This window comes from Neodiprion lecontei, chromosome 2 (assembly GCF_021901455.1).
Source record: "Neodiprion lecontei isolate iyNeoLeco1 chromosome 2, iyNeoLeco1.1, whole genome shotgun sequence".
Classification (NCBI taxonomy): domain Eukaryota; kingdom Metazoa; phylum Arthropoda; class Insecta; order Hymenoptera; family Diprionidae; genus Neodiprion; species Neodiprion lecontei.
Genome location: NC_060261.1, coordinates 12,247,272 through 12,275,165, shown reverse-complemented (window position 1 = coordinate 12,275,165; position 27,894 = coordinate 12,247,272). Strand labels below are relative to the sequence as shown.

The window sequence follows — 27,894 nt, the reverse complement described above, 5'->3', positions numbered from 1 at the left end:
GAAGACACAAAGCACTCCGTCTCTGAGACAAGGAGACTAAGATGAAACTGTCTCGGTGTTCCAAGAACTAACTTACACCAAAGTCATATAGGTATACAGCCTATAGATGACGATATTGTTTTCCCAGTATCGCTATCCGTTCACCTCACAACAATGCAACTATAGACAGATATAATGCGTGTTATATGTTACATGAATTCACACCATGTGCAAAGATAATAACAACAGCAATAATAATAATAATAATAATAATAATACGGGGCAAAGAAAGATCGGTAAAAGCATAGAGATAAATTCTTTATCTTTCAAGGGTGGTGTTCAAGTCCTGAGAGGTACAAGATGCTGTTATAAGAGTGGCCTTTCATTTCTATGCTATAAGAAAAAGTTGGCCACATCCAATATTGGAAAGACCCTGCTGCTCCAGATAACAAAGACGGATGAATGGGTCTCAGATAAGGATAGCGTTACACTTATTCATTCAATCGCTCGACACTAGTGCACCTCCCTATATAGATTAGATTAGGGGCAGCGTCATGTTTTACAAGAAAACATGATAGCGAAGTACACGGTGGTATTTTGCATGTTATACGTATATACGTAAGATCTAATATAAAGCTGATCCGCAAGCTCATTCGGGTGTTAAAACGCGTCACATAACCAGCGGGCTCTTTGCTCATCTACGTACTTTGACGAGACAAAGCTGAAGCAAAGACCTTCCGTTTGTTCAATCGAGGTAGAAGGCAAGGATGAGAAGCAAACTTGCATGCATGCATGATACTAAAAATAAACGTGGATCTGTAAAAATCACCAACGTCATCGTCAACACGGTTCGGTATACAGATGTATATTAACGCATATCTAGTTATTATAATACGATTTAAATAAGATAAGATAAATAAATTCTTTCGCGTAATTTCAAGACTTTCTAAATAATTATGTACGGAAAAATATAGGTTATACGACCTCGCTTTCTCAGAACCCTGATATATAAAACTATGTTATGACACTGAAAGACATTCCATACGACGCAATGACAATTGAAACAAATAAACGTCCGTTTAATTCTTTATAATTTTATTTTTATACTAGCATTCGCTGCTCGTGTCTGTTGCCTAATACCGGGTTATTTCGTAGGAGTGTTTTTATAAACAATTTAACATAGGTGGTAATCTGTCTACATAATATGCAATTCAGGGGACGTTTCACCGAAATCCGACTGCACTAATCAATGCATTTATGAAATTGAAGTTAGTAACGTTAACGTAACGAAAAATTGGGGGGAAAAATTACCATGTTGCAAGCTTATAGTGACTTTGAAGCAGTTAAGTTTTCAAAATATGAATACGTTTTGCCTTATTATGATTTACTGAATTTTAGACATTCCCGCAATTGTGAAATAACGATTCTCCGAAACGTTGATCATTACAATAACGATACTAATTTCAGCCTTGTATGCACATTGGGATACATTTTATGAAAATCTATCTACATTTCGGTAACCGACAATGAGTATACATTATCTCCACCGACAATTATCGTTCACGGCTAGCCGAATCTCTCTTTCATTAAATTTCACTACGAAAAATGATCGAGTCAGTTAACCTGTACTACCGAATTATAGGTCAAACACAGAGTTGCATGATTAATATTTTTTCAGTGAGAAAAGACAGGAGCACACTTCTATCATATTGCGCTTATCAATTCGGATAATTACACGGCCCTTTGATGGAATACAATGGTGAACGAAGAAAGAACATTTTGGAAGGGTTATCGTATGCTTGAATTACTTTATTTCGTTAGAAATCACAACAGTTCCAACTCCAACTTATCACACCAGATGGCGTTGTGAATAACGCAAAAGCGACCGTTTCAAAGGACACTTCACTTGCACGCTTATTATCATCACATTACAAACGAATGAGTGAACAAATTTCCAAGCAGTCAATTAGCGAATACTGCGAATGAAGTGAAACAGAGTCTGCAAGTATGACGGCAAAATTTCCGCCGTTGGCTCAACTGTGCCGAATTCATCCGCATGAAGTTACGAACGTTACTGTAACGATGCGTGTTTAGAAAAAATCTTTACTTCGCCCCTTTAGGATTGTATAAAATTTATTAAACTATGATAAAGAAACATACTCTTATTTTGAAAAGCCAAGTCATTGAAGGTCGATTTAAAATTGCGCATTCGTAATTTTTTCGCCTAATGTTTCGTTACGTTAACGTTACTAACTTCAGTCTCATCCGAATTCCGAATTTCATGTTGACCAAAATTTGTTCCACAACGCTAAGTTCTATAAGCGGAAATTCATAATGTGAGCACAATTCAGGTTGTTTTAAAATTTTATAGCAAGCAGCAGGGGCACACGGATAACGGATACAGAGAATTACCGACTATCGTATAAGGAACTGAAAGACGCATATTATTATGTTAAAAGCACGTAGCGGGCCTACCTTTACCGACCGAACAAACTCACCCTTTTTCTTCCTATAATAAATAAATATACAATCAAACGGAAAGGGTTCAAATTTCGACGGTGCATAGCTCTTTCTTAGTGATATTTAGGAAAGTTACTTGTATCCCGAAAATGCCGAATCCCTTCAGTTTGTTCATGTAATATTGGGAGAAAAAGGGTGAGTTTACTCGGTCGGTAAAGGTAGGCCCGCTAAGTGCTCTTAAACTCTGATTGGGTTTACAAACCACAAGGGGCGGAAGGCCGTTTTTACCATGAAGCTACCTCGTGTCTTATTGTAGAGATAAAGAGCCGCCGCTGCTTTGCTGCTGTCGGAAAGTTATAGCAAAGCTGTGGATATTACGAATTCTGTATGGCATCGGTATTTCACTCGAATCGAATTCCGTCTACTGCCGGTGACTAACAATAAGGTGAGAATGTAAGTTGAACAGCCAGTCCACGCATGAAATCCAATCGATCGTTATCGGCGGCTAATCTTTGAGTGGGTTGTTTTTAATCCCCGTCGAACGAACATCAGAAATCGATACAAAGTTGGTAGATGAAATTTTCACAAGATCGTGATAACGTGAAAAAAAAATCAAGTCGTGCAGTCATGAATTTTCTCCAATTTTCAGAAATTGTATCGTATAATTAACGCTGACAGAGGGACGAAACGGCAGAGTTAAGTGCAGTACGCATTGCCGATTTATACAAGCAACTGATCATCAGACCCATTGATTCGTGGAAGAATAAGAAGCAGCGACGGCCAACTAACTATTCGCTGGCTATACTCACGTCACGAGAATGTCGAACGGAAAAGGAGAAGAAGAAAGAGAGAAAAAGAGATCTGGAAAAGCACAGTCACGGTGCATGTGGTAGAGAAGAAGAAGAAGAAGAAGAAGAAGAAACAATAACGCAGCGACGAATGCGAGTTTTTTTATTCATTCGACTATGTTCATGCCATTGATTACGAGTAATGAAAGTCGTTCGCTTCGTGTTTCGCCCATATGGGTATGAATATTTATTTCCGGAGCGGTTGAGTGAAGGTCGGTCAGATTATTCTGTACTTGATGCAATCATCAAACTCAAAAAGGAGTTTAATTTCCAATATTTGAATACACTTTGCTTTTTAAAAATAGATTATTAAATTTCAGACGATCCTACAGTTGCGAAATAATAATGTTTTCTAAAAATGAATCGTTACATTAACGTTACGAACTTCACTATTTTGGATTAGAAAGTAATTCTACCATTTAAATTCTCATATTAAATTTATTATCAGTATTCGTGCATCACGATTAGGTCGTATTTACCTTCAGCCACTCGAGGGAAATTCCCGAATGATGATTACGAAAGGTAGACTGATGATTCATCTTATCTGCTTGTTATTTCGTCGCTATCATTTTACTTCCCACATTATTTCACGTAAATTTATCAAGAATTTCTGGCCTATCTTTATAAAAATTTCGTAGATTATTCGCACAGTTGAGGAGCTGAATGTGAAATTGACACGATGAACAATTCTGACTTACAAACGGACGTTTAGAAAAAATGTTATACTTTTCCCAAACATACGTTATTCTTCATTTGATTTGTCGGAATAGCTCAATTTCTGCTAAAGCAAAACTTGGCCTGGTGAACTTTTTTCTTATAAATCTGCGAAATAACAATTTGCATAGTTGTATTACGAGAATTTCAATTGACGCAACGAAATGAATCACTTATAGCCTCCCCGCAAACGTGATTTTGTACGTTTCTCCTTGAATTCGCCGACAACTTCATTTCTTCTGAAAACGTTTTCTCCCATTCAACTGTTTCACCAGAAACTCGTAAGTTATTAAATTCATCAGTTGAGTAAAAATCTTTTAAACCCTAATACATAATTTCTCATTTCTTGTTTGCAGAGAAACATGTTTTTAGGACCAAAATAAAATTCAGTCGCAAGTGCAGGTCAACGTCATCGAATCGGTCTAACATAATTCAATTCCCTTAACTAGTAAATTTTTTTTACCAATGTATCAGTCAAAGACCACGTCAGAAAAGCGATTTACTTTTTTCTTCACCTAAACACGAATCATTCCAGTAAATGGACGACTGGAGTATAGATTCGAAAATGAAGGTACATACATGTATAAAGTGAAGACTGCACGTACAACTTAAATTTCTCGGAATAAATTCGAGTACAGTAATCGTTTTCCAGGCAACTTTACAAAATTTCACAATTCTGTGGACACAATAAATGGGTGTTTGCAGTATCCATGACCTTGAATGGAAACGCGATGAAGGATACTGCATGCGCCATAGATGTGTCTCATCGTCAGGGTAAAGTTGAGTTGTAAAATAGGTACACCAGATAAGGTCGAACCTCAATTTCCGGTTACTACGAATAAGGTTTTTTTTTTTTTTTTTTTTAATCGAGGTCATGTATGCAAAAGAAATCACAAACGATTCCCATAGTATATGAAAGTCAGTCGTGTGGTTTTTAGCGAAAATAATTATCTTTCTCCATACCGAAAGCTGACTCATGTGTGTTTGTGTTTGTTGTGACACCAATACGATCAGCAACTGCCTACCACTTACAGTGACGAATTCACGTATCGGAGAAGAATCTGTGTTCACCTCATTCACAGAAGTGGAATCGTTGGCTTCATAATATCGCGACTTCGCTTTCTGCGCACGTGGTTTCTCGTTCCAACTTGCTTTCGCTGAGAACTTATTCAAAATCAGTGGCTTATAGCACCGGCACTGTCCTGCAATGTCATTTAAGCCCATATAAGGCCGTGACCGTCAAACTAGCGGAAAATGCCGTCGTTCTGTCGCTGTAAGAAATGCAACCTGTTTTTGAAATACGCAGTGCGAATTTATATCGCGTATATTGTTTACAGTCTGTATTTCCAACAGAAAATATTCCAAGCATAGGAATTTTTAGAAAAATTGTTTCATTCTTCCACCTTCAAATCCATTCATGATTCATACTGTATATTATTTTCGTACTTGTAATGAAGTCGGCTAGGGAGTTGAAATGAAGAAACCTATGTATATGTACGTACATACAACGTATGTCGCTAGTGTGTAAACTTTCAATACTTATTTACGTCCGAATAATTTTCAAGTCTTACGATTAAGTTTTAGATTGCATCACATGATTGGAATAAACAAGCAGAAAAATTCGACTGGCTTTAAAAGTTCAGTCTTAGAATCTTTTGCTAATCCGGTTACATGCGAAAATAAAAAAATTTTATAAAATTATATTCATTTTTGCAAATAATTTCAGGATAGCTCGACCGAGTTTTCTCTAACTCTAGTCTGCTCCGAGTTCAGAGGAATCGCATCGATGGCGAAGAAAATCGTAGAATCCGTTTATTCATATTCGAGATATGTTGTCGGACAAAAAATTATTCATTTTAGCAAACAACTTAGGAATTGCTCGACCGATTTTATTCCAAATTTAACCTGTTTTGGATGAAGAAGAATCGCGGTGATTAGTTTTCGAGAAATCATTGGTGATAGAAACCGGAACACACGGACATTCTCAACGAACATCTAGTCAGTCGAAGGTGTTTCTTTAGTCCTAAAAACGTGAACATCCAATAATATTCGAAAGATTCATCATCCTATGATCATAATAGCTCTCCCTCGTTCCCGAAGAGGGACTAGTTAAAAAAATGTATCTTGCTGTAAATTTTCCAAAAAAAAAAAAAGAACGTGCCGATAAGTGACCTGAAGCTTGAAGTATGCTCAAATTGAAGGGTGAGTGTACCACGCAGAGACGAAAACCTCGGCATGTGGCGAGGAAGCGCACACATTGACACACGATCAGCATTGGTATCCACGCCTCTCTCTCTCTCTCTCTTTCTCGCTCCGATCTCCTCTCTCACTCTCTTTCTCTCTCTCTCTCTCTCTCTATCTGCCGCGTGTATTTAAGCGTGTGACAAGTCTGAGGCCGTCTAGCTAGGCTAGATATGCCCCGGAGCGAAAATATCGCGTCGACAATGGGTCTGGAGCGAAGACCGGAGCAAAGTGATGTGTCGTTACCGGGCGATGCGTGGGCACGTTACAGGCTATACATAATGCACTTACTTTATAGACCTGGCCGTAGGTCCCATTTCCAACGACCTCGATGAGCTCGAATATCCCAGCCGGATCCTGAAACAGGGATAAACGACGGGTGTGTTGTTAACAGGGAGAAACAAACGACGGTGCAAAACATCGGGATCCCACCCAAAGCCGAAGCGCGGCGAGGGCTTGACGACAGCGGCTGATCGGGGGAGGAAACAGGCATACTGACAATGAGTATTAACGTCTGGAGAATTAGGCATCGGCTACTTGTTTACCTTCAATGCGTTCAAATCGATGTCGTCTAACGAACAATTCACGCTCGGTGCTAAATTATGCGCCATCTTGATATTCCTTCACTTCGTACAAATGGGAAGAAAAAATATACACCACACCACCGCACAACACAGATTTACTCGCTAGTGTATGTACATACAAAAGTAATCAGCCTTCTTATTTTACCCACTACACTTCAATTTTAATCAAGTTTTCGACGCACACCAAACGCGGTACATCGCACGGTCACCAATTTTTCCTCATCACTCGCGTATAATATACATTATTTACAAAATATTTATCGTATTCTTTGCTATCTCGCTGAGGTATCACTCACTTTATACGGTATATTGCCATAACGTCGGAGCGAGCGAGGTAAGCCCACACCTCGACGGCCGTTCTGTGACCCTATGACGTCACCGATTCACATTCTCGACATGGGAGTCATCCCCACTCCTCGACACACTGGGCTAGAGTTACGGCAGCGCGAAATACGAATTCGCTTATCGTCCCCGCGAATGAATCACCCACGCGGGTCCGAAATAAAAGTTAATTAAAATTAAAAAAACGTAGTTTAAAAAACCTAGCAGTGTTATTTGTGTCAATTATGGTGAATACGGATGAAATAGCATCCCGACTACGCAATAGCAATGAATCTGAGAAAATTGAAATAACACAATCTAAGATATCAACAATATCAGGGTTCGTACGCTTTTTGGAACCCGAAATTCCCTGACTTTTCCAGGTGTTCCAGCCTGAAAATAGGATTTTTTTCAGTAACCTTCCAAGAAATATGGTGCTGATTAAGGCCAATTTTTTTTGTATATTAATACTAAACCTTCAATATTACCTAGTAATTAATTTACTGTCCGACTACTAATTTACAAACAGCAGCCAGCGATTTTCAGTAAGAAAAAAACGAAAGGAGGTTTGATATCAAGTAATGTACGTATAAGAATGAGTTTATTTCTTCAAGAAACTTAAAATTCCAGTCTTATTTTCAAAATTCCCTGACATTTCCCTGACTTTTCCCTGCTGTAAGAAACTCCCTGAGTTTTACCGGTTTTCCAGGTTTTCCCTGTGCATACGAACCCTGAATATGTCAGACATTTTTTTATACTTTAAACCAGAGATTGAGCGTTGGAACGTTCAAGATGCTTAAACCCTGTTGTTTTAGGACTTTTGCTCGCTGATTAGGCCACACATCCCACACATTTTTCTGAGTAGTGTTTGATAAACCTAACGTTACAGTATATGGTAGGTATCACGTGCAAATGTAATGTCAACGCACTTCTGTTGTGTCGTGTTCACGCAATCTACATATTTTTACCCACTCTGGAAATAACAATTCTTGAGAAATTTTTCCGGCGATCTTGAAAATTCTCTATGGTGAAAAGAACGAACCCAATATTTTATTCAGACGGTGCTACCCTTTCATCTTTGGCATGTTTCTCGCTGTTTGTTGCTTTGTAGTAGTATGTTTAAACTGACTGTAACAAGCTTTAAATTGTGATGAGATCAAAAAAATACCCTCTAACCAGAAAAAGACAATTGTTCGAATCCCTCACTGAAAATTCATTAGCTTTTGTATGAAAAAGTAAAATAAACTACCTCTGCTGCAGTCATCGCATGTACCTATTTTTTTAGTGTTCATTCGGAAATCATTTTTTGACAATTGGTTGAAAAGTTCTAATGTCATATTCTTTTTTATATTTTCAACTATCAAGTTAAGCGTTTTTTTTCTACTACTTCGTTATGCGGAAAATTCATAATTGCAGCAATAACGAATTACCAAGTTAGTCAAGTATCGATGAAGTTCAACTACGATTACAATTACTTGCAGCATTTCTTCTGCTTACTACATTTTATCGAAAAACATAATAGATCCAAACGTGTAACTGAGCTTATCAACAATAATAATATAATTAAAAGTTATGTATGCGTACTTCAGCAATTCTTTATACATTACAGAACAAGCTGTAACTATGCTATATTGTATATGTACAAAATGTTCCATTGAAGAATCTAGTCCAGAATAAAGTATTATTATGAGCCTAATTACAATAAATAGTTGCGTAAACTGCAGGCAATGAAGCTGATTATTCAACTAATATTTTTCAAACTATAATATTTACTTCAAGGGGTTTTGAGTCTGACAGGGCTGTTCAGAGGTTAGTTAAACTTCTCTGCATTTACGAATGAATTCTGCATTAGGTAAAAATGCATACATTAATTTCATAAACATGAGTTCGCTGTTTTTAACAAGACACGAACCCCCTTTACCGAATCCCAATAATCACCGCTATAAGCGGAAAAATGTAACACAGTCGGTAGACCAACCGTCACACTCAAAACCTTGTTCAAACAATACAAATTATTTTTAATTAATGTTTTCCACCGGGTACAACAATGTCAATAAATATATAAATTTATTCGTATCATAGAATCAATTTTTTCTTAGCAGAGCGCAGCAAGTTTCCGAACCGTGGCCAAGTCCCTAAGCAGCATTTGCACAGTCTGTTTTGTTCGAGGCAGAAAATCAGGGCCTGAAGCAGGATCATCTGGGTCCATGGCTTCCAGAGCTGGAAAAAAATTGAGAAAACTGTGTTGCAAATTTCTCAAATTGAAAATTGAAGCACCAGATTGTAACTAATGCAATGGTCGCTGATTGAGTTTAGCTCTCATTTATACATTCGCGAAACGGAAATCTTGCCATTTTTTCAACTTACCTATCACATGTGTCTCAATTGTAGTTAGTCTAGAGTCAATGTGATTCTGAAAGTGATCGATGTGCTCCAACAGCCGTGATCGACACTCAGCTGGATCAATTGGGGCCTCTGGTTCTGGTATAAAAGGTTGCAGAGGCAACATTTCATTAAGATTAGTCGATTCTGGCTCAGTCTTTTCCACCGGAATTGACGGAATCAGATCAGGCGTTTCGGATGTCGAAGCAGTATTTTTGGGCGGATCTAAATATTAAAACCAGTTCATTAAACTGATATTCTTGATATTAAGGATATGTCGGGTGTAAAGTTAAGTTAAAACAGTGTAAAAATGGTAGAGTTGCGACTTCAAGGCTTAGAATCGACAATTGAATCAAATTCTGATAAGTTCAACAGAAAATCGGTACAGGAAAACATTGAAGACCGTGAAATTCGTAGTTTGTCCAATTTCAATGACTAATAGTTCATTTCTGCTAATAAATGAATTTTACACAAATCGGTTGTCATAAATTTATAATACAACACATTTGTTACATGCAACCTGTATTCATTTCGCACAACTTCTTCTTGCAGTGAATTGAAGAGCTCAAGATACAATTTCAGACGATTTGTCGATGATCTAATTAAAAACACATTGAGAAACGATTTTTTGACATTACGCTGGAATTTTCTCATGATCGTAAGATATAGAATAGTATGTCTCAAAAGTTGTTGAAGAAATAATTGAACTTTTCTTTGCAAATCCGTGTCTCTCTTTTGTCTTTCTGTGTTCATAGTATATTCCTTTGACTCAATTAAACTTAATAATAATCAGCTGCACTAGTATTGTCTCTATTTCAACTGCAGAAAGATTTTACGTTTCAATCGAAAATTCTAAAATATCGATTACTTACTATTATCTTCGTTCTTTACTTCAGACGCAGTTTTTTCCAAGTTACTCCTTGTCAACGCTTCCAAAAGAATATGACCTTCAGATTGATTTTCATGTTTTTTAACATTCTTAAGTTCTTCAGCATGCAAACTATCCTCTTCCAAAATCTTCATCAACTCCGTATTAGAAGCAATCGACTTTTTATGCGTTTCATCTTCTGGTTCCTCCTTTATTTCAGTTTTTATTTCAGCACAGGGTGAACTGTCCAAACTAGACTCAGCCGTCTCAAGTGCTGGCTTAACAATTTCCATTATTGGCACTAATTCAGTATTTGGTTTTGGGATTTCAGTTTTTTCCCAGTTTTTAGCCCAGAGATACAACTTCGGGTGATCTTTTTTTCTTTACAAAAATCGGTTAAAAATTAAAGACAAACCTATTAATTCTGGTATTAAAACTGCGTGAGGAAAAACGACTTACTGTGCAACATTAATTTTGACTCTTAGACTGTGCAAAATTTGCTGTATTTGTAGCAGTGCTGCGACCAAATCATACGAACGCTTCAACATTGCAGCTCTTTGATCGATCGCAGCTTGATTCTTGGAACGACTCGATAGACTGTAAATAATTTTGAAATAAATTTCCATGATTGAGGATAAATCGGCCGGATTACCCGAATCAAAAGTTATGAGAAGAGAAAGGACCATTTAAAAATCTCAAGCAATGTTACTTACGCTAATGATAGTAGAAACGAATGAAACAACCTTCCTAATATGTGATACAAATGAATCAGAGCAAACTCAAACAATAGAAGCTAACTGTAAGATATTCTATAGAATAATTCTATAGAAGGTTTTATAATTAAATCTTTCAAAATGATTAAACCCTAGTATTTTTAATGTTATTATCATGTTTTTGGGACTATTTTGTTCCAGTATACGAATCTCAAGAAAGTGCTTAAAATAATTTTAACAAGTCGATATTTTCACAGTAGATAAAAGTAGATTTTTATAAGTACAATGCAACAGATGTTCAGATGAACGACTGCCTATATTTGCATGTTATACTTGCACTACATTATGAGGTTGCGCATATGTTTTACAGTCAATTTGTGGGAGATCGGTCAACGAGCGCTATGAGTTTGAAGACATTAAAATCAGATGAAAAACTTCAGAGTTTAATAATATTGAACGTTTTAATAACAAAACGATATTTTAGCTTGCGTTATTCAAAATTATTTCAATACACTTCTACAACATAGTAGGAACGCCATTTGATTTGTGAACACCATAATTGGTACAGGTGACATTGCTCAACATTTTTTTGCAGTTTTTTCTCGTGGACTATTTTTTTTTTTAAGCCTATTCAATTTACCTAGGTAACTTTCCCTCTTTAATCCAGTCCTGATCATGGCTGTACTTCTTAGACGGTCTTTGCCTGTACGGATTTTGACAAATATAGCAAACGTACTTTTCTGGGACATCTTTTTCTTGTTCAATAGCATTACAGTGACCGTGCTGCCAGCAAAGGCAAAGATCACACTGGATCATTAATCCATCCTCTTCCATAAATCCGCATGTACAGTTTATTATTTCCTCCCGACGAAGCTGTTCCACCTTCACAAGTTCCCCATTAATCATCATCATCACGCCATCTCCATCTAATGTGTCAAAGATTTATTTGAAAGTTAGTGATCAATTTACTTGACCTGATTTTATCAGACATTCCATTCAGTTGTATTTAGGATATTCAGATTAACAGTTCTATATAAGCTGTTTTAATACATTTTTGCAAATTGATAGTAAAAATTAATATAAAAATCAATTATTTATACTAATATGGGACAAAAATATCTTGCATAATTGTACCGCAACAGTTTACAAATCTGTTCAATTCAATTCCGAGTTTCTTAATTAAATTTAGGCAACTTAAGAACCCCCGAATGTTTTGCCTATATTGATATAAAGTTTGAAAATACCAGAGGAAAAAGGAGATCAAGTGTGTTTTAGAAACAATATTATTAAGTGATTGAGGTTATAATTTATACAGTAAATTCTAAGCCGAAAATTTACACAAACAAGTCTCAAAATTAATTAAAGTTCACTATTTGTAATGCATGCATAACATTTTCAATTAAATTCACCTTAATACTACGATAATAAATATGAAACGCAGGAACTAACTTACATTTACGTTATTTTTACATAAATGAAATTAGTTCAATAAATTTTTGTGTGTGTATAAATATATTTTGCAATAGATGATAACACTTGATTTAAGTAAATTGAAAACGCTCTTTGCCAAATATATACTTGATTTCAAGTATGGCTAGCCAATTTGTGAAAATAAATTCAATTGTGACAATCAGCAGTACACCTGATATAAAAAAACCTGTTGGTTTTCAATTATCTGTAACTAAATTTTGATACATACATGAATATTTGCCCTGGCGAAAAAAATTTTCAGAAGCTTCTGCAAATATCTACAAATTTACTCAAAACGTGAATTCTGAATTCAGAAATTTTGATAATCTTAAAGAATTTTGTAAAAATATCTCACAATCAGTTGCAATGCACCACATAAATTTCAACGAATTAACGAAAAAACTTTCATATCTCTTCAATCTCTCTTGAAAGTTTTTATTTTCTAGTTTGTTTCAAGATATTTTTTAACAGGTATGTCCACTAGAGTGGTCCTTATTTAGGGTCTTTGAAAAATAGTGTTGGGAAAAATCTGAATCGAACAGGGATTTGAGTGATTTGAAGTCAATCTGAGAAGCGGGGGGCACAGAAAAAATTCTTCGACACCCTAAGTAAAGACCACCCTAATATCCACATTTTATCAGCTGCATTTCATAAGAATTAATTACGACTGTTTCCTAAAAATTGCCGATTTCTTTCAGAAATGTAACTCAGGTTTTCATGTCACAGTACGTTTAAAAAATACGCAGAAATACCAGAACGCGAATTTCTTTAGATTTGTGACATAAAATGAAGTTCTGAAGGAATATGAGTTTTCTCCAGAAATTGGTCCGATTTTCATCTTTTTTTTATTTTTTTTTTAGATTTTCAATAGAAAATGAAGTTCCTACAGAATATAAATTCTATTTAGAAACCTTCTAGAATTTCCACACATCCCTGACATTATTAGAATATGAAATATTTTCGAAAAAGGAAAATGTTTTCACAAAACCGTGTAAAACGTTGTATATTTCGGAGGATTTGCTAAATAAAATTTCACGAATAATTTGCGAGAATATTTTTCACCAGAGTTCAAACATAACAGTAGTAACTGCTCCTATGAGGTGTGAATGAATAACATTGATAAAAAAAAGAACTATATACCTTCAGTATCATTACAATTATCACTTTTGGCAGCATCCCCTTTTGGGGTTTCACCTTTCTCAATATTATGAGAATCGCTTAGTTGACCTGAATAATAACACAAAGAAAATAATAAAATGTATATAAAATAGGGGAGTAACATAGGTAAGAAATGCCATTACAATAAATCCATTCAAATCACACCATCTACGCAATTACTCATCATAGTTTTTGTTCTTTTCTTTTTGTAACACAATAATTACAAACTACTACACAATCGGTAAAGACCCAGTACCAAATATACTTTTACAACTTACTTGTTAGATTATTCTCATCACTCTTAGGGTTCGATTTTCTTCGACTGAACCTGTAGGTAGGGGCAACTGGCTCTTCAATATCCAAAGTACTGTCATCTAAATCCCCATAATCATCCTTAAGCTCCAACAACCCTAATATACAACAACAAAAACTCATTCTCCTAATGCCAAAACAATAAAATCTTGACACTTCGTCATGATCGTTCTACTATTTTTTTGAATCTGTGTTTGGAAAACAAAGTCTGATTTGCCAGAACCAATAAATTACCTTGCTTTTTCTTGTACTTCAGTTGCGTATCTGAATTATACTCGGAAGTCTGTCGTTTCCTTATAGTCTTTCCTTTTTCTTGAATCGACGGTTCGTCCAATGATTTCGACCTGTCTAATTTCTGCAGTTCTGTAACACAATTGCTGGGCAAAGGAGTAGTAGTCACAGATCTAACCGGCAACAAGGTTTTGATACCCGTTTGAACTTTTTCATCTCTAACTTTGAGGTCGAACAGCGTTCCTGGCGACATTGCACAACTAGCTTCCCTATTTTTAATGATATCTTCATCGACATCGATGCTCTTGCGTGAAGAAGGAGATGCAACTTCTGACTTAGAATCCTCTTTGACATTTACTGTTTTCTCTGGTCGAATCACGTCGGATTCATTTTCAGGTATTTGCTTCTCTTGGGTAGCTTTCTTCTTTTCAAACTTGTTTATCTTCTCCATAAAGTTGTTCTGCTTCTTTGGTATTATATCTTCGATCGATTCCCCAATCGTTCTGGCGTACGCCAAATCTGCTACATTCGGAGTGGAGCCCAAAAATTTTGAATACTCAGGATGATAATGTTTTATATGCATTTGGAGAAGATTTTCCTTGCGGAAATTCTTGTTGCAGCCCTCTTTCGGACATTTGTAAGCGCTGTCTTCCATTTCAACGCGAATTCCTCCGATAAATACGGCTAAAAATAGATACAGACTCCATGAAGATAAAAACAGTAAAGATCAATGCTTTAAATTAGAAAATTTACATCATTTTTGTTCTCAAGTAAAAATATCTAATGGTTTTCCATTTGATTTGGTATGGTGATACTAGAAAGTTCAAATTAATAATGTTAACATAACGATACACTAAAAGAAATATTACGATTTTGAAACTTAAGTAAGAATTTGGACAAATCTGAGTTTTGTTTCATTATAGTTTACTGAATTTCAGACAACCCTAAAATTGCAAAGTAATGATTTTCCCTGAAAATGAACCGTTACAGTGACGTTACAAACTTGCCCTTAGGTAATTTTGCAAATAGCTTGACCTTTCTTTGTAGTAATTCATATTTAAACCTTTCAGAAAAACTGTTCAAAGTGACTGGACCGTACCGTCTCAAGCCAGTTAAGAAAAAAGACAAACCCCTGGAAAAACTGTTTCCTAAATTTTCTGCAGCATTAATGCCGTCACTGATGGAGAACACAAATAAAACAACATCCCTGCTATGTAATGGAAATGATTTTCAACAAAATCAAGACACACGCTAAGGTGTCGACAATTTGAGTGAAAATTTTATAATTCAAACAATCAAAATGATCGGACTCTAGTGTTTTTGGATCAATTCTAATAGTTTTTAGGTGTATTTTGTTCACTACAGAGATCTACAGAGATTACCTGAAAAATATTTCACAAATAGTCGGCTGTATTATAGTAACAATTACATTTACTCGATAGTCTAAGATTTCTTAAATAGTTTTAAGACAATTTTCAGGCAACCAATCACTGAGAACATTAAAATCGGCTCAAAAACTTCAAGAGTTCAATCATTTGGAACATTTAAATCATAAATCCTTTTCTCAAACAGTAACATCTTAACTACTGTTGTTAAAGTTTACTCGAATTCGTTTTCACAACAGTATAGGCATTTTTTCAATTGCGTTCACTATTATTGGCACAAAGAAAATTGCTAGAGATTTAATTAAACAGCTTAGGGAGACTATATAATGAGGAGCACGAACTCTGGTTGAGAAAACGACACAAATCTTGTGATCACTTAGCGGCGCTAGTGTGACTTTAAGTTCTCATTCTCAGTTTAGAATGGCCTGTGGGAGGCTAACATTATCCTTAAAAGTAATCTATCGCATTATTTTGATAGCCACTTCACGGTTTACAGTTTTTAGTAAGTCAGAATTGAGTATCATGCTTAAACACGTAACATTTCTAGAATATAACTTATTACTTACAGTATGTGATGACTGTATGAGGTGTGATAGCATGTGAAAATTCAAATGAGAAATTACCGTCAGTGAAACAGGCTTATGAGTGAAGGTTTGGATATTAATAGTAAAACTTACCGCCAGGATCAGCAGATGTAACAGGAGTTATAGCGAGCGGCATAACAACTGGAGCCACAGGGCAAGGTGTTGTGACTTCAGGAGTTCCAAGAGGAGTTTTAGCTTTGGGTAACAATGTTTTGATTTTCTTTGGCACTTCAGCTGGCGGTTCTTGCTTTGCCTTAACAGAACTAGATTTGTTGTTCTTTTTCCGATGGATACAAAAATCAAATTTCTCAGGTTCAAAATCGTACATTCCATGATTCTCCATGAATGATCGAATGTCATTTCTTGACCTGAACTTTTTCCCACTCGATTTGCTGGTAAATTTATTGGTGTTAGTTTATTGTACTCTCTGAATTTGATCGGACAAACACAGAGTCACTATAATAACTTACTGTATAAACAAGACATCCCACTTGCCGGCTGATGAACCAGTTCTTCTCTGCGTGAAGTGCTTCTGCCATCCAGGTGGTAGCCTCTTATCTGCCACTATGATAGATCGTCGTGGTCCTGCAACTTCAGTTAAGGATGTATCAGGTGAACAAGTCAGTTTATGAAGTTTCAGGACGAAAGAATTAAGAAACAGTTTTAAAACCAAAAGTGGAATCTGGTAAGTTTTAGCAGAGCTCTATCCCCTGAGTGAGAAAAAAAACTTAAAAGTTAAAAACCTTTTAGAAGTTCAGTCTTTAATTCAGTATAAACGTATTGTTTTGACAGGACTACTAAAGCAGCTGATGTGTCCTTAACATATTTATATGCAAACTGCATCTGCTCATTCTCTGAATTTGACTTTCCACAAAATTGAACAAATCTAAGTTGCAAACATAGAAATACATGTGTCTTGACAGTGACTTTGTTGCAACGTAGAGACTGTTGGAACGTAGATTTCAGCGTGTAATTCATTAAAAGTTCTATTCTTCTCCTATCCGATATGTACTAGAATAGTTTGAATCTCCACTTACCGTCATTACCATCTACGATGTAAGACTCTATTCCTTGAGGCTCACCGTCGATCCACTCAGGCCCGACTTCATCTTCATTGTCCGTATCGATTTTGGGCAGATCCTTTTTCTTTTTCTTGGCATAGGTTTTAACTTTAGCTTTACTTGGCTCAAAGCCTTTGAGTACTTCTGTGCCAGAATCATAAGCAATAGCTGGTGTCAATTCGGGTGGTTCGGATTTAACGTCGTCTTCGCTTACGAATGATTCATCCTTTTTAAGTGACTTTTCAGAATCCGTTCTTGGCCGTTTTTTAGCATTAGAATGGAACAGATCCATTACACTGTGTTTTCTCTTCTTGTCCCTTCTCTCTTGTTTACTTCCTATGTAATCTCCATCAACAATCGGTTTCTGTTTTTACAATTGTTCTCAGATTATTCTAAAAATATTCAGTTTACTTTCTGACTCAGAGTGTTTACGAAGCTGACATTTACACATTTCAAACTTATTCCAAAATTTTCCAAGCAATTTTTATGATGATTCCAAGTCATTTACAATGTGTGAAGAAATTCACGTGAGTGTTAGTCAAGAAGAAGTCATTCTGAAATTCATGCGCTGACCAATTATTGCTGACAAATTTACACTGCCAAAATGATACTACCCTCTTATCAGATAAGTTATAGTTTATTTAATTTGATAAAATTGTCCACTATCAACAAGAAAATTATATTATTTTTTTATTATTATTTAATTATAAATTATATATATATATTATATATATATATTATATATATATTATTATATATGTATAACTCGACCAAATCTATTCTAGTAGTTTTATTAAATAACAGGTGAACTAGTTAGGTCATGAGCATTTGAATTATTCCAATGAAATAAATTACTTGCATTTCCTGGAAATATAATTTAGGACATTTTTCCTACAGAAATATATCAAACTGATCAATTACCAATGAGACTTAAGACCACTTCTTGCATTACTGGAAACTTTCTAATGATTCATTTTATTAGCTAAGCTGAAATGTCCTTACTTCAGCTTAACTTTATATTATATATATATGTAATATTTATTTTGACCTAAGAAAATTATCTTTGCAACTACAAAATGAAAACTTGTTATAAATAAATATATATATATATATATATGTGTGTGTGTGTGTGTGTTTTATATATGTATATTAATAACAAGTTTTCATTTTGTAGTTGCAGAGATAATTTTCTTAGGTCAAAATAAAGTTTAGGCACAAGTGGATGATTGCATCGAAACATATTTACCTTGATTCAATTCCCTTATACTAGTAAATTTTTCTTTTCAATTTATTACTTGGACACAACACAGTGGCAACATTATTGTTCACCTAAAAATGTATGATTCTAGTAATTTGATTACTGGAATCGTTTTTGAAATCAAGGTATCATTTGAGAGCCACAATCAACTGACATCACTTGGAATTAAGTCAATGTTATTAATGAATTCTAGGCAGTTTTCAGAATGTCAAGACACTAGAAAAATTTCAGACTAACTCTTCAGCTATGTACGTTTTCTGAATTTAACATTATAACTAAGCCTCCTACTCGGTATACAGTGATACACAAAAATATAGCATAAAGACCGTATATGTAAAAAAAAAAAAAAAAAAAAAACTTTGATACCATGATCTAGCAAATGTATTGAACACAGTAAAAATAGAACTCCTTTGATGGGAACAAACTATATTAAAAGAAGTAAGAATAATTTTGTAATAGGGTTTGTGAAAATTATTGTTAACTTACAAAGCATATTTATAACGATTATGTTATACACCAATAAATGGCTTAACCCTAACCTAAAAATAAGTAAATAAATAATGAATCCTACCTTTTCGGTGGCTGCAGCAATTTTTGTCATTTTCGATGATCTGACTATCTTGGCATAGCCATCATCGAACAGAACATCGTACCTGTCTGTAAATATCGTGAAATAAAAATCAATAATAACGTCGATTATTGTCAAATATGAAATGGTTGACGTTCTGGACGAGGTTAGGTTAGGTTAGGGTTAGAATCACGTCAGGTTGTATTGGGTTAGGTTATGTTAGGTTACTCACCATTTCCCAACACAGTCTTAACTTTGGCAGGATATTTTCTACCATCTGCCCACGTAGCTAAAATTCTTTCTCCGACGATAAATTCTCGCATTTTCGTCTCCCTGGGGAAAAACAAAATAATTTTAAATCACAATGATAACGATCAGATGATGACGCTGATAGAGTAGTCAAAAACGCGATCTCGTCGACTTGATAAACATACGTATAATATGTCACAACACGAAGTTTCCTTCCTTCAATCAACAAGACGAAAAAAAAGGCGACGCTATTGAAAACAAACGAGCGCTGCTACGATCAGCTGATTTTTGTACGTAAACAAAACTCGGTAAGTCGTCGGTTCTCCACTATCGTAACCTAATTACACCATCTGTATGTCCTGGATTTGATCAACCGTGCAAATTGTACGTGTGAAAAGACGCAACGCGGCAGTGCATTATCGGCAAATTGCTATTGGATAGAAAGTAATGTGTGTACCTATTTTCTTTACGCTCCCGCTACGCTACTCTACGCAGGTTAGGTTAGGTTAGGTTTGCGTATATCAGGTGGGATCAATTTACGAGACGCTAAACCATCAGTTTATTTGATCAATAAACAACCCTTCTTACAGGCTTTCAACTCTCCTTTTCTTTTCTCTCTCCCTTTCAATTTCTTTTTTTCCCCTTGATCTCTGCTTCTTAATTATCCTGTTTTTCTTCCTATTAAAGTTATTTCATCACATTGTTCAAATTATTGTCCCCTGTTAGGTGGGAATAATGTATAGCTTCGTTCAAGTGAATTAAAAAATTTCTGTGCGATTTTGATCATTTCAAGTTTTTAATGCAATGGATTAAACAGATGTCGAAATATTACACTCAGCTAATGGTTTAACAAATCATCAAAAGTCTTGTAAAGTTTATTCACTAAATAATATGAGACACCAACGAATTTTTCATCAGCTTCTCTTTTTCCATCATTAAACTCAAAAACTTGTACAAAGCTTAAGGTTAAAGTCAATCTCTAACGAGAATTGAAATTTGGGACACGCTATGTACCAACACAAAATGAGATTTATGTATTACCAAGATTTCATGCAAGAATGGCATTAAATTATCATGTGAAATGATTAAGTAAGAGTCTAATGTAGAAGTGCAGGAAAGTAAATTTTTTTTTCCACAAATAAATAATACAAGGTTTGAAGAATATGTTACCAAAGTTTGATTTTGGAAGTTGTAAAATTGGTGATGTTACACCATATTTATTGGGGCCCTTACATACTCAACACGATGGGCATATGCAAAGAATGATCTAACAGAAATTTTTCAAAGAAGAGCGAGATATTCTCTATAAGCCTAGACACGCAAACGTGTCCTTACAGTGCGGCGTGAACACATCGAAACCTTTGATAGCATTTTTCTCAAAATTACACTTTTCAAATCAATGGCCATGATACTCGTAATATACTAAATGACATTTTCTATATGATATCTGAATCCTTACACTTTTCTACAGAGATCATACCTATGTTCATCATTTTCATATTTATTTTTAACATTATTATTAACAATTGAAAATTGATTTTTGTTTGGTGATAAAATGACTTCTTGTGATTGCTGTAACTTTGCCAATTTCGATGCATTGCTTTGCTTCTAGGTATATTAACCCAGTAATTGACTGAACTTTTAAGAAAATATAGCTTTTCTTCTTTCAAATGACTCAGCTCTGCGCTAAACTTGTCACCAATTGCTGACGCGCCAACGTCATCATCTGACAAAACTGTTTTGTCGAAACAAAAAATACGAAAAATACACCTTTTCAACCAGTTACAGGAGGCTTTACCCTTAAAAGTACCTTAACCTTGACCCATGATATTCTAATATTGTACAGAAAAGATGAGAAATTTTAGCTGTCAACCAGAGATCATTTAATCAAAATTATTATCGTGATAACTTTAACAATAATTACAGTAAATTAGAATTATGAAAGACCCAAAGATGTGTTCAAAAACAAAAGCCTATTTTAACATAATAATATAAACTGAAGATCAACTGATTATGAATGAAAAAAAAAATTGTACCAGTCTGAATTTTTACTACATATGGTTCAAGGAAAAGAATTTGAAAGATTAAACTGCTTTCACTACAAGCAGTTGTTGTGAAGACTACTGAATGCATAGGAGCAGCAACTAGTCTATTTACATAATGCAAAGATTCAGCAAAATTGGTGCTCGTGTAAATATTCTTTCTCAGATTCGACCCTGTCGACAGGTTTATTCAATATTACAAAGATACTTTATGGTACTGAAGTATCAAAGAAAAAATAATCACAGACCTCATTTTCATCAAGTTGAAATCCGTAACTTTAACGCAGAATACAATGTACTTAAAAAAAAATAGATACTTCACAACGTCAAGAATGTCTGATATTCAACCAACCTTGATGAAGCAAAATATGACTGTTCTTTTTGAAAGTCATTCTAAAGTTGGAAAATATTGATATTCTCTCAACGTTTTGTTACATCAACATTACGAACTTCAACGAAACTGAAAACTTGCAAATTAATTATCACAAGTGACAACAGTTCTATTCTACCTGCTAATAAAATGATATGTTCACTTACGGAGGTGGTAGTGTCCAAGTTGACTCGCTTCGGTTAGAAAAAACAAAACAAAGCCTTATAGGTAAATATATTCAACTCTGTTTATGCAACAATTATGAACTGCATATAATATGGGTTTTCAGAAATTCTAAATCAAATGCGCAAGCCAATCAAAATCATATAATATAATACAGGTTTTAATTTTCTGCCTGCAGCGACAGAATTCTTTGAGGAAACAATAAGAAGAGAACTGATTGAAAAGGTAATTTGAAAAAGGGTTAGTGTAGAGTATGATAGATATCTGCAACGTTTTTTAAATATGACAGGACATCAATTCTTTGTAAACTGAATACTGCATTGGTCTGAATATAAGTTCAAGTTTTTGTTACTCATTTCGCTCTCAAAATCTGTATTCAACTTATACGCAGGGTTGACTTCGTTTTCAACCAATTATCGTAATCTAGACCAATAAAATCACGAATCTTGAAATCAAATGTCAATTTTTTTAAACAGCATCAGTCTGAAATATAAACAAATTGATAAGAAGATCTTTATATCATACTCTCCAACTTTATTGATACAATGTGAACAAGAAATGCAATATTAATCAACACATATGCCTTTGATAATAGATAACTATTCACAGAAGTCGATTATATTCAGTTTACAACAAAAAATTCCTGAAATAAAATCGTCAAATTACGGTTCAACTTATATTAAGACCAATATGGTTGTAATCCAAACTGACACTCATAATAATTTTAATTTGTATCCTTAGTTTGTTTTTTTAGAAGATGAGTTATAACAGTCAAAGGGTTGACCAGCCTAGAAATTAAGTCTACATGACTCATCAAATCTTTGAATCCATTTTAAATATTCTGCAATCCTCTAAAATCTCTGAATTACGTAAAATTCATGAAATCCTATGAAATTTTACAATACTATTTGGATTTCGTATGATCTTTAAAATCTTGTGACATCTTTTGAAAATCGTGAAATCAGGTGTACATAGAAAACTAATGTGTGGTTAATGCCTCAAGAAAAATTAAAAGAATTTTGTATATACAGATTCTATCTTTAATCTACCTAAAGTATTAATTGACAGCTTTACGTGACAGATTGTGCTCTAAACATCTTAATTTTGGTTTCTTACAATAGGACGGTATGGGAGATGCATCGAGTTACAGGATAAGGCTTCCCATGACTATAGAGAAGACAAGTACTAATTCAACCCTGAAGCTTATAGAGTCAAGTTAATACCTGTCCCTTTTATAACCATGCGAAGCCTTATCCCGTAACTCGATGCACCTCCCATACCGTCCCCTCGTTAGACATTTCGATTAGGAATATTTAATGGCAATTTAATATCTATGGTTGTATTAGAATGAGATTAAAACTCACTTTGGTTGTACTTGAAGTACTCGAAGCCGCGAGCTGTCCATTGGAATCCATTCGTCAAATCTTGAACTCCATTTGTCAAAATGTATCAAGACTTCCCTCTCGACCCAGTCAGTCTCAACAACGCGTGCCGAATACCTGTTGTGAACAGAAATTGATTAGGAATTATACACGCAGATTTGTGTGCCCATCATAATACATTCGATAAAACAACTGGAGAGTACTAGAGAAAAAAAAGTATAAAAACGATTTTATTTGTGTATATAACAATTAGGATGTAGTACAGGTTATGTTTGAAATATCAAAGCTTGTTGAGACTGCTTCATGTCCTTTATTTTTGAAGGTAAATGCCAATTTTCGATTGAGTTCATTGGATACGGTTGAAAATGTGTAAGAAGTTTTATTCGAGGCCGACATTAGTTTAGGCATAAGTAACTGCTAAATTAAGAGTTAAGCAAAATCGGTGAGGGGGCACGTTGTAGAGGAATATAATCGCGTTGACATATTGACGTAATATGATCATTGCTAGTTTGTTTCTGGAACAATTTATTGACTTGTTTTGAGCGATTCGACCGGCATGAATTTGTACTGTTGTCACGCTTCGCGGATTGTTAATTAAGCAGCGAGTCGGAAGGAACCGAATCATTGTCTACTCTGCCCCGTCGATATACGGATGTTGACAATCAGATATTAGCTGACAGTGCGTGTCGACAATCAGATTTCAAGGGCGAGAACGCCGGGCTAAGGTCACAAATGCGACAGAGGGGTGAACTCAGCGTAGCGTGATCATTAAAGTTTGTACCATTTTTCGTTGAAATCCTTGGCTTCCAACTTAGCACCAGGGAAAAACTTGAGACCACCGCGGCTGACCATCTGGCTGATTAAAATGTTCCACACAATGATTAATGAGGAATTAAAGCACTTCGAAAAGTTTTTCGAACACTCAGAGACGATAACCGGCTTCGGTGATTATCGTTATTAGGACAATTTTAACGAATGTTATCTTTATTTCGCGACGCAAACAGCGACCATTTTCATGACGACACTAATCGATTGTAGAATGGCGCCAGATTGCGAAACTCATTCAAGATGGAATCAAAGCTACGTTCATGCCATGTGTTCGCCCCAATGTTCGCGCTGGCGGCAAGACATTGGAGTTAGCCAATAGCGTCACCGCCGTCGTCACCAAAGCACATATACGATTGTCGTACAGCGACAGTCGCGTTTGCAACGAAACCGTCCCGTGACTATTACTATATCCAGTGGTATTCGCGGGTTACCTTGGAAATCCGTCTTTCTCACTCTGCACTTGATTGGCCGAGAGGAAATGTATAGGCCAATCGGGTTGTAGAGCTAGAGAGATAGGTTGTGCATGGCATAATGCTCTATTTCACTACCTCCATTGGCCAATAGCACGGTCTTACATACAGGTCTTGCGACTCTGGCCCGTATTCATAGTCAGGTCTCAAGGCGGTGCTTAAGACCGTCTTGGTGAAGATCGTCTTATTCGTTCAAGACCGTCTTGAGATGCTATGTATTCATAGTCGGAAAACAAGACGGTCTTCGTCAAGAATTTGGTCTCAAGCGCTAGCTTATTTCATTCAAGACCGTCTTGACGAAGACTGAGCTTGAGACGGTCTTATTCGACGTTCGGTTATGTTCGGAATATTTCCGATGTATCCCCCAATAAGATGCTCGGATTTTATTTCTCAGCCTGTGCAAGATATTCGTATAGGCATGCAGCTCTTGAGTATTTTTATAGTTTATGAACACAACAACGTTAGCGCCACGTAGAGGAACTAAAAAACGGGAACAAATCGCGTGCAATTTTTTGTAGTGGGTGTATAGCTATAAAACGAAGAAGAAGAAAAAGAATTTTATAGTGTATGTTTATGTGTATATAATTTTTATATACACATATTTTAACCTATATCATTATGTAAATCTCTATACCGGTTATTGATAAATAAATTGTATTGATATGTTAAAAGGAATCCCGGTGCAGACTTGCAAAAAAATGCGCGTGAAAGGGACAACCTTTGATCTTCAAAGTTCAAAAGAGCAACTTTAGTTCTATTTACTGGCTGTATTTATAATGTATTGAATATTTTTACGTAGACAAATTTTCATAAGTATTATCGTAACTATAAGACTGACGCTTAGTACAATTACGTACATATCAGTATTTTCATGAGTAAGTGAGGGGTTTAAAAATAAAATGAGAACCAATGATAAGTTATGAGTAAAATATGTATTCTAATGTTAACTGTTTGTACAGATTAAATTCAATTTTATTAAATATTTGGAGTATATTCATTCTAAAATCAATTAGTCTTTACAATTAAATTAACTTGATATACATATATTTTGATTAAATGAATAACCGTTCGATTAGAGCTTCGCGTATTGCAAAACCCTCTCCAGGCTGCCAATGCGGTGCTTGAGGTGGCAATTCATCCGCTTCTTCTTCCTCGATGCGATTATCTTCCGGAAGAGCATTATCCAATGTTAGTGATAAATTGTGTAGTACGGCACAAGCTACAACAATTGTGGTAGAGCACAACAATTTGGTTCCCAAACCTCGGGATAGGCAAGGAAAACGTCGCTTCCAAACTCCAAATGTTCTTTCAACAATTTGCCTTGTTCTGCTTTGTACGTTGTTATACCTATCAAGATACCGACTTGGTTAATTCACACATGTATACTTTGTCAATTTTATGACTACTTATCGAAATCTAAAGTAATGCGATAATCTTTATCTTACCTTTGTTGAGCATCTGTAATTGGATTTGCCAGTGGAGTCAGCAGAAATGGCAAGCACGGATAGCCGGCATCTCCAACCAGGGTTCCAGTAAGTTGTCTCTCATGATACCGCATGTAAATTCGTGAATTTTGGAATATTCGACTGTCATGGTTACTTCCAGGCCATTCCGGAACCACATCCAAGAATTCCATATTGGGTCCGACAACTGCCTGTGGTATCATTTAAATTAAAAGTACCGATTTTCATAGAATAGTATTGTTTATTTGTATCCTAGATAAAATTAATTGCAACTTATGGTATTTGTAAACGGTTATCGCCAACGCGACATACCTGTACATTGAGGGAAAAATATCCCTTACGATTCCTATAAACCTCCTGCAGGTCTGCAAATTTCGTATGACATAATCGAATGTGAGTGCAGTCGATAGCGCCATCAACGCCAGGTAAACCGATACCCTCCCTGCGTGCACCAAGTTGTCTGAATAGATCTCTGTTTGCGATCATAGCAGCTTCCGTACTAGGAAATTTGATAATTGCGTGAATCAATGATGCAATTTGAGCCGATACTCTGTGTATTATCCTCGATACTGTAGACTGCGATATAGTCATCAGATCTCCGTTGACGAGCTGTACAGTACAAAATGTATTAGCAATCATTTATTCCATGATCACAGGAAGCAATGAAATCACTTTATATTTTCAGTAGAATGTCAGGAATTATAATCACAATGATCCTTACTTGAAAGCTAGCGGTAGCGTAAAATCGTAGACATATTAATAATTGCATGACAGGTGGAATTGGTAGACCACGATTATTGGCACTGACTAAGGCAGCTTCAATTCTAGGTAGTATTCCGTACATAATACCATCCTTTGAAAATCGGAATCGCCGTTTGAACTCCTGCTCGGAATAAAACTCGAACGGGTTTTGACCATCTCTGATGTATCTCTTCGGAGCTCGCTGTACTTCACCCTCGTCTTCGTCATTCGGCCCAACGTTGACCATTGCAACCACCTCAATCATATTATTCATTTCTTCGATCTGATCGTAGAAATTAAACATATCTTGCATATTCGCCATGTCAATAGAATTTCACTATTCACTTCACTTCACAAATTTTTCAAAGCGAATGCTCTCATAACCTCTATTTCAATTGCAAGTTTCCGTTGCTACCCTTTTACAGTAAATAATCCCGTCCCAGCTGCACTTTCCCAAACATTCCTTCACAATCTATTCCTGTTAATTTATATTGTTCGAATATAATATTTTCCAAACAATTCGTAATTATCAATTTCGTACGCATCAGAACAATCGAGTAATATTTAGGCAACAAGCATTTGCTTAAGTGCAGTCCGAACTCGACTTGATCAAGATACGTAAATAAGACTGCGTTAATTGACTATGAAACGTTGCGTGCTCAAGACCATGCTTATTTCAAATAAGACTGGACTATGCAACCTTGTAAGCACGCTTCAAATAAGACCGACTTGATGAAGACCGTCTTATTTGCCGCGTCTCAAGACCGTCTTGTTTGACGTCTATGGAACCAAACGCCATCTTAAGGCCTCGTATAAGACCGTCTTATTCGAGTCCGGTCTTAAGCACTGACTATGAATACCGGCCTCTGAGTTTCGACGTGGGCCTCTTAATGTGTCAAGCCGCTAGCGTCGCTGCGATCGAGGGATGCCCGGTGCGACAAGGATGACGATAGTTGCGCTCGCGCGTCACATGGGCGTGGAATCCTAACTCATAAATTTTATTTACATATTATAAGATGTGTCAAAGGC

At 35.6% G+C, this 27,894-nt stretch overlaps 3 protein-coding genes and 2 long non-coding RNA genes across 16 annotated transcripts in view; 2 read left to right on the top strand and 3 right to left on the bottom strand.

Annotated features, from left to right (window-relative positions):
- Positions 1 to 7,186, bottom strand: part of LOC107223957 (serine/threonine-protein kinase mig-15) — a 38,777-nt gene extending 31,591 nt beyond the window's left edge. For all 8 annotated transcript variants that reach the window (XM_015663830.2, XM_015663833.2, XM_015663835.2 and 5 more), the window contains exons 1-2: positions 6,788 to 7,186; positions 6,534 to 6,599 (exon numbers count right to left, since the gene is read on the bottom strand). In XM_015663830.2, coding sequence (XP_015519316.1) covers positions 6,534 to 6,599; positions 6,788 to 6,853 — 132 coding nt within the window. In that variant the 5' untranslated portion in view covers positions 6,854 to 7,186. The remainder of the gene's footprint in view (positions 1 to 6,533; positions 6,600 to 6,787) is intronic.
- LOC124292914 lies at positions 1,243 to 11,569 on the top strand. The gene is made up of 2 exons (XR_006902870.1): positions 1,243 to 1,450; positions 11,537 to 11,569. It is a non-coding gene; the product is annotated as an uncharacterized LOC124292914 (long non-coding RNA).
- LOC107223963 (PHD finger protein 20) lies at positions 8,711 to 24,410 on the bottom strand. 5 transcript variants are annotated; one of them, XM_046731557.1, is made up of 17 exons: positions 24,145 to 24,410; positions 23,346 to 23,480; positions 21,966 to 21,992; positions 19,370 to 19,470; positions 19,141 to 19,226; positions 17,288 to 17,675; positions 16,721 to 16,841; positions 16,344 to 16,642; positions 16,233 to 16,244; positions 14,285 to 14,965; positions 14,017 to 14,148; positions 13,721 to 13,807; positions 11,751 to 12,036; positions 10,857 to 10,994; positions 10,402 to 10,778; positions 9,515 to 9,754; positions 8,711 to 9,367 (listed from the first exon to the last, which is right to left on the bottom strand). In XM_046731557.1, the coding sequence occupies exons 1-17, from the start codon at positions 24,213 to 24,215 to the stop codon at positions 9,243 to 9,245; spliced, it is 3,306 nt and encodes a 1,101-aa protein (XP_046587513.1). In that variant the 5' UTR covers positions 24,216 to 24,410; the 3' UTR covers positions 8,711 to 9,242. The 5 variants fall into 5 exon arrangements, with proteins under 5 accessions (XP_046587513.1, XP_046587514.1, XP_046587512.1 ...); XM_046731558.1 differs by having other exon boundaries at positions 16,721 to 16,835; XM_046731556.1 differs by lacking the exon at positions 16,233 to 16,244 and having other exon boundaries at positions 21,966 to 22,019.
- A 385-nt stretch (positions 24,411 to 24,795) lies between these two features.
- LOC124292911 lies at positions 24,796 to 25,577 on the top strand. The gene is made up of 2 exons (XR_006902866.1): positions 24,796 to 25,226; positions 25,334 to 25,577. It is a non-coding gene; the product is annotated as an uncharacterized LOC124292911 (long non-coding RNA).
- Position 25,578: 1 nt separating this feature from the next.
- LOC124292910 (putative nuclease HARBI1) lies at positions 25,579 to 27,707 on the bottom strand. Its single transcript, XM_046731563.1, has 4 exons — positions 26,846 to 27,707; positions 26,437 to 26,733; positions 26,107 to 26,315; positions 25,579 to 26,008 (listed from the first exon to the last, which is right to left on the bottom strand). Exons 1-4 carry the CDS (start codon positions 27,185 to 27,187, stop codon positions 25,714 to 25,716), a joined length of 1,143 nt encoding a protein of 380 aa, XP_046587519.1. The 5' UTR covers positions 27,188 to 27,707; the 3' UTR covers positions 25,579 to 25,713.
- Between the last annotated feature and the right edge of the window lie 187 nt (positions 27,708 to 27,894).

Coding starts and splice junctions, on each gene's coding strand:
- LOC124292910 (XM_046731563.1), bottom strand. CDS start 27,187: ATGGCGAATATGCAAGATATGTTTAATTTCTACGATCAGATCGAAGAA. Junction 26,734..26,845: donor ACGCTACCGCTAGCTTTCAA/GTAAGGATCATT, acceptor TGTACTGTACAG/CTCGTCAACGGAGATCTGAT. Junction 26,316..26,436: donor ATTTTTCCCTCAATGTACAG/GTATGTCGCGTT, acceptor ATGATACCACAG/GCAGTTGTCGGACCCAATAT.
- LOC107223963 (XM_046731556.1), bottom strand. CDS start 24,215: ATGGTCAGCCGCGGTGGTCTCAAGTTTTTCCCTGGTGCTAAGTTGGAA. Junction 10,779..10,856: donor GTCAAAATTAATGTTGCACA/GTAAGTCGTTTT, acceptor ATTTTTGTAAAG/AAAAAAAGATCACCCGAAGT. Junction 9,755..10,401: donor AGTAAAGAACGAAGATAATA/GTAAGTAATCGA, acceptor TTTAATATTTAG/ATCCGCCCAAAAATACTGCT.